The sequence below is a fragment of the Polyodon spathula genome, chromosome 13 (genome assembly GCF_017654505.1).
Source record: "Polyodon spathula isolate WHYD16114869_AA chromosome 13, ASM1765450v1, whole genome shotgun sequence".
Taxonomy (NCBI): domain Eukaryota; kingdom Metazoa; phylum Chordata; class Actinopteri; order Acipenseriformes; family Polyodontidae; genus Polyodon; species Polyodon spathula.
This window is the reverse complement of record NC_054546.1, coordinates 25,569,230-25,578,183: the sequence shown is the minus strand read 5'-3', so window position 1 is coordinate 25,578,183 and position 8,954 is coordinate 25,569,230. Positions and strand designations below refer to the sequence as shown.

Sequence of the window (8,954 nt, the reverse complement as noted above, 5' to 3'; positions counted from 1 at the left end):
CTTTTCACAAGTTTTTACAAAGGAGGATGTGGACAACATGCCCACGTGTCGTCCAGTTCCTATCCAGTTTTAAATAACTTTAGTATAACCGAGGCAGAAGTGTTAAAGGGACTAGGAGCTTCTTAAAATAAACAAATCCCCTGGGCCGGATGAGATCCTCCCAATAGTACTCAAACAAATGAAAGAAATTATTTACAAACTGCTAACCAAGATCATGCAGCAGTCTCTTGACACAGGGGTGGTACCGACAGACTGGAAAATTGCAAATACCGATCCACAAAAAGGGAAACAAAACTGAACCAGGTAACTACAGACCAGTAAGCCTGACTTCTATTATATGCAAACTTATGGAAACTATAATAAGATCCAAAATGGAAAAGTACCTATATGGTAACAGGGTGCTGGGAGACAGTCAACATAGTTTTAAGAAAGGGAGATCGTGTCTAACTGACTTGCTTCATTTTTTAGAGGATGCAACTTCGGTAATGGATAACTGCAAAGTATATGACATGGTGTATTTAGATTTCCAGAAAGCTTTTGACAAAGTCCCGCACAAAAGATTAATTCTCAAACTGAACACAGTAGGGATTCAAGGAAACACATGTACATGGATTAGGGAGTGGTTAACATGTAGAAAACAGAAAGTACTGATTAGAGGAGAAACCTCAGAATGGAGTGTGTTAACCAGTGGAGTACCACAGGGATGAGTATTAGGTCCTCCGCTATTCCTAATCTACATTAATGATTTAGATGCTGGTATAGTAAGCAAACTTGTTAAATTTGCAGACGACACAAAAGTAGGAGGAGTGGCAAACACTGTTGTAGCAGCAAAGGTCATTCAAAATGATCTAGACAAGATTCAGAACTGGGCAGACACTTGCCAATTGGCATTTAATAGAGAAAAGTGTAAGGTACTGCACGCAGGAAATAAAAATGTACATTATAAATATCATATGGGAGATACTGCAATTGGAGAAGGAATCTATGAAAAAGACCTAGGAGTTTTTGCTGACCCAGAAATGTCTTCATCTAACCAATGTGGGGAAGCTATAAAAAAGGCTAACAAGATGCTTGGATACATTGTGAAAAGTGTTGAATTTAAATCAAGGGAAGTAATGTTAAAACTGTACAATGCATTAGTATGACCTCATCTTGAATATTATGTTCAGTTCTGGTCACCTCGCTATAAAAAAAGATATTGCTGCTCTAGAAAGAGTGCAAAGAAGAGCGACCAGAATTATTCCGGGTTTAAAAGGCATGTCATATGCAGACAGGCTAAAAAGAATTGAACCTGTTCAGTCTTGAACAAAGAAGACTACGCGGCGACCTAATTCAAGCATTCAAAATTCTAAAAGGTATTGACAGTGTTGACCCAAGGGAATTTTTCAGCCTGAAAAAAGAAACAAGGACCAGGGGTCACAAATGGAGATTAGACAAAGGGGCATTCAGAACAGAAAATAGGAGGCACTTTCTTACACAGAGAATCATGAGGGTCTGGAATTAACTCCCCAGTAATGTTGTTGAAGCTGACGCCCTGGGATCCTTTAAGAAGCTGCTTGATAAGAATCTGGGATCAATAAGCTACTACAACCAAACGAGCAAGATGGGCCGAATTGCCTCCTCTCGTTTGTAAACTTTATGTTCTTATGATAGAATCTTCTTCCACTTGGTCTCAGAGTCTCTCACATGCCTTCTGGCAAACTCTAGCCGAGATTTGATGCAAGTTTTTTTTAGCAATGGCTTTCTTTTTGCCATTCTCCCATAAAGGCCAGTTTTGTGAAGCACCTGGGCTATTGTTGCCATATGCACAGTGTCTCCCAGTTTAGCCATGGAAGACTAACTCCTTTAGAGTTGTGTGGCGGAGTGTCCTGCCCCTTTATGTCTATTAGTGTTTTATGTTGTTTGTAGTGTGAATAATGTTGGTGTTTATGTATAAAATACACAGGATATAAATATGGGTTACGAGCACAAGTCTTTAAAATGTATATTTGTATTTAGGCATGAGGATTGCACATGCAGGTAAAATAATATGAGCAGGGGGAATTGCACTTTTATTAATTCACGTGCAGTTGTACTGAGACTCCAATTGAATGATTGATTAGCAATCTCGGTACAATTGCAAATCCATCCTCTTCGCAAGTTGCCATAGGCCTCTTGGTGGCCTCCCTGACTAGTGCTCTTCTCGCCCGGATACTCTGTTATTGAGGATGGCCTTTTCTAGACAGATTCACAGTTGTGCCATATTCTCTCCATTTCTTAATAATGGACTTTACTGACTTTACTGGGGATATTCAATGCCTTTAAATGTTCTTATATCCTACCCCTGATTGGTGCTTTTGAAGAACCTTATTCCGGATTTGTTTTGAATGTTTCTTCATCTTCATGATGTAGTTTTTGCTAGGAAATGTACTAACCAACTGCGTGACCTCCCAGAGACAGGTGTATTTAACCTGAAATCATGTGAAACACCTTAATTGCACACAGGTGGACTCCATTCAACTAATTCTGTGACTTCTAAAGACAATTGGTTGAACCAGAGCTTATTTAGGTGTGTCAAAGGGGGTGAATACTTATGCAATCAATTATTTTCTGTTTTACATTTGTAATTAGAACAATTTGTAGATTTTATTTTTCACTTTGACATTATGGACTTTTTTGTGTTGATCAGTGGCAAAAAACTCCTAATTAAATCCATTTTGATTCCATGTTGTAGCACAATAAAATGTGGAGAAGTCCAAGGGGGGTGAATACTTTTGAGAGCCACTGTACTCTGTGCATTGGATGTGGGCGTGTGTGTGAGTGTGAGTGAGTGACTAGCTACATCACAGCCTGCTTGCTGCTGCTGATTTTTTAGGAGACAGACAGTGTCATATTTCAATTGCCTGCTAGTCAAGCATGGGTGCAGTGAGTTTTTGAATTGCGTTTTGTGCTGAGAGACTAAGAGATTTACTTTCTAACTTTTCTGATTTCTGTTTATTATTTGTGTACATAATAAAATACACTATTGATTAAACATTCCTTCTGTCTGCGCGTGAATGTGTGTTCATAGTAAATCCTCGATCTTTAGAACACGTCAATTTAAATATTGTTTTGGTAAGAGAACTAATCAACCCAGATAAATATTAAATTATCAATTACTGAATTGTTCCTACAACAGTGTGGCTTATCTTGCTCTCTCTGTATTGACAGTGTGCTTTCTCTTGCTCTCTCTATATTGACAGGGCGCTTTCTCTTGCTCTCTCTGTATTTACAGGGTGCTGTCTCTTGCACTCTCAATATGATCAGCCACCCTACACTTAGAAACACTCAATACAGTGTTTGAACAATTTCCTGTGAGAAGGTCCTAACCGTCACCTAGCCAGCCGAGGGGAATTGCAGATGTTATTGATTGGTGTGAACTCCACCTAGTAAAGCTTCCTCTATCTCTAGTGTCCGGGGCTCTAATTCATGGAATGATCAGGACTGTTTATAATCACTCCCTCAGGTTAAAGTAAATCTCACTTTCATGACCCGCAATCTGTAATTAAGGAATCTTTAAAAGCGCAGTCCCTCTCGAACCCTGTGCTTGCACCAATCCTGCCGTGTCGTGAGTACGCCCCAGGGCTCTCTAGCGGAGGGGTCCTACCTTGTCGAATTTAGATGCCCAGTGATCTGCATGTTCAGACTGCCTGACTTCATTGTGGTCTACAGTCACAAGACCCTCTCCGATCTCCCTAATGAACTTCAGGAACTACCAAGACAAAACCAGGAAGCACAGGGTTACATACCAGGGCCGTAACAGCAAGAGTCCCACTGCAGAGCAGCTTCATCCACTCCTGCTTTTAAGAGTATAACAAGAGACACCTGAGCTTCTTACCTATACACTGGGGCTATTCAAGCTTGTAATAAAACCTGGAATGGGTGAAACTGCTGTGTAATAGGAGTCAATTATCACCCCTGCGTTATGCAGCAGGACCAGCTGCATGCTCTACCTCAAGCAAAATCTCCCTAGTTCCACATTAGAGTTTCCCTTGGCAAGGGGTTTACACAGGACTACAGCGAAAGCAGGACAAACTACAGCTCTCAGCATGCCTCCCTGTTCAGAGGACGATGACATCATAATGGACACAGAGGAAGCTGATTCTGAGTGTGAACTGATTTTGTGTGAATCTATGCTCCTGTTACTATTGAGCAGTTTCCTCTCACCTCTGTGTTCTGCAGTTTGGGGTCGTCCACCTTTGCCAGCAGCTGATTGGCCGTGTCTCTGAGGTCATCTGGGGGTCGGTACTCCTCTGTCCTGAAGTAAGGAAAGAGAGAGAAAATGAAGAGAAACCCAACAAGTGTATAGGAAACACACTGATCCACAAACTGATACACCATACTGATACACACGCACATACACACTCAGCAGAGGGGTAGCGCTATACATCAAAAATAGTCTTGAAGCCAAGGTGTTAAATCTGGAAGAAAAAAAATAATGCAGAATCAATATGGGTCAGAATAAGGGAACAATAACAGGGCATTCTATAGACCACCAAATTCAGATACCAAGCAAAACAATCTGTTACACAATAACATTAGAAATGCCTAATGGGGGATTTCAACTTCCCTCGTATAAAATGGGAAAACCCGATGGGAAGCAAGACAGACGGAACTGAAATGGTAGAAATGACAAATGACTGTTTCCTAACACAACTTGTGAAAGCCACCGACTAACAAAGACAGAATAACTACAACAGAAGTCAGAGAAACATTGACAAATTCAGATCACAACATGTTCTCATTAGACATGCTTTTTTAAAACCCCAAAAGTAACGACTAAAGCTAAGGTCTAACAGAGAGAAAAATAGTAAAATAGAGAAAACATCCATGGAAAAGGGATGGCTATTTTTCAAAAATGTAGTACTAGAGGCACAAAAAAAATACATCCCAAAAGTAGACAAATAAAAATCTAAAACAAAATGGCCAAAATGGTTTATAAATAAATTTTAAAAAATATCCAGAGAAAAAAGGCGCTTCACAGACTATTTAAAAGGGACCAAGAACAAAATACACAGAAAGAGTACTTGAAACTGCAAGCGCAACTCAAAAAGGAAGTTAGACAGACAGGAGAATTGCAAACGTAATACCGATCCACAAAAAGGGAGACAAAACCGAACTAGGTAACTACAAACCAATAAGCCTGGCTTCTATTATATGTAAACTTACAGAAACTATAATAAGATCCAAAGTGGAAAATTACCTATATGGTAACAGTATCCTGGGAAACAGTCAGCATGGTTTTAGGAAAGGCAGAGCGTAGCTTGATTTTCTGATGATGCAACACTGACAATGGATAATTGCAAAGTATATGGCATGGTTTATTTAGATTTCCAGAAAACTTTTCACAAAGTCCAACATAAAAGAATACTTCTCAAACTGAACGCAGTAGGGATTCAAGGAATTGCATGCACATCGGTAGGGACTGGGACACTTATCAGGATAGAAAGGAAAATGAATGGAGCAAAGTACAGAGAAGTCCTTGAGGAAAACCTGCTGCCCTCTGCAAGAAAGCTGAAACTGGGACGGAAGTTCACCTTTCAGCATGACAACGACCCAAAACACACAACCAAAGCTACACTGGAGTGGCCAAGAAACAAAAAGGTCAATGTCCTTGAGTGGCCCAGTCACAGCCCCGACCTAAATCCAATCGAAAATTTGTGCAATGGCTTGAAGATTGCTGTCCATCAACGCTCCCCAAGGAACTTGACAGAGCTTGAAACAGTTTTGTAACGAAGAATGGTCAAATATTGCCTAATCTAGGTGTGCAAAGTTGGTAGTTTGCTGCCAAAGGTGCTTCCACAAAGTATTAATTCAGGGGGGTGGAGACTTATCCAATTATGATCTTTCAGTTTTGTATTTTTAATATATAATTTTTTTCTCAATAAAAAACTTTTTTCCAGCCTTAACAGTGTGGAGTATGGTGTGTAGATAAGTGGAAAAAATCATTTAAATGCATGAAACTCTGAGGCACTGACACAACATAATGTGAAAACAGTTCAAGGGGGTGTAGACTTTCTATAGGCACTGTAGCACACACCCTCAGTTCACACTTTTGCATTTCTCATATATCACACACTCCCTCAGTTCTCAAGTCCCCCCCCCCCCCCCCCCCCCCGTTTTTTTATAATCTCTGCTGAGAAGACAGCAGTTTATCTCCATTTTTAGTAAGCCTTCATTGTATACCGTGATATTAAGGGCACCACAGCATTTTATTTTTTTTTTAAAGGTTATCAAATTGACACACACACACACTGACACAGACTGACATTCTCTCACCACTCTTTCTCTTGTCTTTCAAAGTCTCCGAGCCACAGCTTTTCCTCCGACTGCTCCAAATACTCCCCACCTGAACCTGGCCTCGCGAACCCCAGACTTTGTGTCTCTCTCTCTCTCCGACACAAACCAAGGGGGGGGGGGGGGGGGGGGGGGGGGGGGGAGGGGGAAGGGTTCTCGAACTACCTTGTTCTGTTCCTATTTCCCTCCCACTTTCTTCAATAGAGGGAAATGTTTAGTAATGTTTATTGTTTCGTAATGTTATACATTGCTTTAACAATAATAATAATAATAATAATAATAATAATAACTAGAGTTGCTAGCAACAGTAAAGGCTTCCAAGAAAATATGGTTCAATCATCACAAATAATCACTAATACAGCTCGCTATGTTTCCTATAATTAGTTAATGGGCTACTTAAGTTGTATTGTATACAGACCACAATCTTATGCTGAAGTTTAAGTGTACTGATCTATGTTAGATACAGCTGAGGAGCTATAAGCCAATTGTGGGTTTTGAACCTTAACAGTGGTTAAAGGTTATGGGTGATGATATTTTTCTAAAGCAAACGTATGACTTCCTATACATGTTCAATATAAATGATTGCCGTATGTGCACTCCTTAAGGTCTTTTATGCAAGAAATGTTCATTGTTGACCCTTAGCAGAGGTCAAAGGTCATGGGTAATGACATTTTTATAGAGTACATATAACTTCCTATATGTGTTCCATATGAATCATGACTATCTGTGATCCCCGAGGCACAAAGAGCCAAGTTTTAGTTTGACCTTTTAGAGAGGTCAAAGGTAGCGGGTGATGACATTTTTTCACAGAGTACACATGACTTCCTGTATGTGTTCCATAATAACTTTGTCCGCATCGGCACGCCCTAGGAGATAAAATTTAAACGTTAATTCCAATATGACTGCCAAAGCCATGTGACCAAAACACGCCATTTTGAAACTGACAGATTACCCTCTACTATTTTACTCAGTTTCATGTCTCTAGTGTATTGCAGTATTGCTTTATACTTTGATATATGTAAATACAGCACTCATGAAATTGTTATTTTGCTCGCTGCATCCATGTTTTTAACGAAAAAGCAGGGATTTTACAAAACTCAGAAAGGATCTTGTCATCAGCAAACGTGACAATTTTGGTGCCAATCAACACTGCGGTTTCAGAGAAAAAGATCTTTGAGTAACACTGTTCTGTTATGGGTCATAAAAGTCATTTTTTAATTATCAATACGGCCACCAAACCATGTGACCAAAACAAGCCATTTTAAAATCGACAGTACTTCACATTACCCTCTACTATTTTACTCAGTTTCACGTCTCTAATTTATTGCAGTGTGGATTTATACTTTAATATATGTAAATATTGCACTCGTGAAATTGTTATTTTGCTCGCTGCATCTATGTTTTTAACGAAAAAGCGTGATTTTACAAAACTTACAGGACCTTGTCCTGAGCAAACGTGACAATTTTGGTGCCGATCAACACTGCGGTTTGAGACAAGATCTTTGAGTATTTAGTGCAAATCCAACGTGCATCATGAAATTGTTTTGTTCACTGCATCCATGTTTAATGAAAAAGTGCAGATTTTACAAACTTAGAAAGGACCGTCTCATGAGCAAACGTGACAATTTTGGTGCCGATCAACACTGTGGTTTCAGACAAGAAGATCTTTGAAATTTTTAGCAAATCCAATGCGGCGAGCAAACCAACCGTCCATTCATGCGCTATATGCTGACATTGTCAGATCTCCATCTTAAGCTGTTTTTGTCGACAAGAATTTTGAAAATTGTCCAATATTTTCACGAGATCTAGCTTAGTGGCCAAACTCTGAACTTTTTTCACTCGTGGATGCCAGTCTTGTTGTCTACACATAGGCATGTACTTACGTTGCGTTTTCATGAGTCTGCGACAAACTTTTGGCAGAAAAATAATAATATACCCAGCAATAACAATAGGTTTCCCAGCCGTTGGCTTGAAAGCATAATAATAATAATAACAACAACAACAATAATAATAATAACAATAATAATAATAATAATTATTATTTTTATATAGCGCCTTTCATAGTGGATCACCATCACAAAGCACTTTACAAGATATGAGACTAGGGTGTGTGAACTATGCATCAGCTGCAGAGTCACTTACAAGAATGTCTCACAGGAAAGACGGAGCACAAGGTGGTTAAGTGACTTGCTCAGGGTCAGACAATGAGTCAGTGGCTGAGTTGTTACAAGCCCATTTCTTTAACAGGATCAGTTTGCTTTGGCAAATGTTTATTCTTGTAATGCCAATAAAGCGTATTGAATTGAATTGAGAGACAGTGAGAGAGAGAAAGAAACTGTAAAGCACAGAGCGAGACACACAGTGAAACAGAGCGAGACACATGGAAAAACAGATCAAGACACAGTAAAGCACACAGTGAGACACTATGAAACAGAGTGAGACACAAATGAAACACAGAGCGAGACATCATGAAACAGAGCGAGACGACAGTGAAACACAGAGCAAGACACACAGTGAAACACAGAGCGAGACACAGTGAGACATCATGAAACACGGAGCGAGACACACAGTGAAACAGAGCGAGACACCCTGAAACACAGAGCAAGAAAGTGACACAGAGAGCGAGACAGTATGAAAAA

General features: G+C 39.7%; 1 protein-coding gene across 1 annotated transcript in view; it reads right to left on the bottom strand.

The window, feature by feature from the left end:
• Positions 1-8,954, bottom strand: part of pex5 (peroxisomal biogenesis factor 5) — a 77,069-nt gene that overhangs the window by 19,226 nt on the left and 48,889 nt on the right. Inside the window, 2 exon segments of the mRNA XM_041268415.1 lie at positions 4,186-4,276; positions 6,298-6,403. Of these exon segments, the coding sequence (XP_041124349.1) occupies positions 4,186-4,276; positions 6,298-6,403 (197 nt within the window).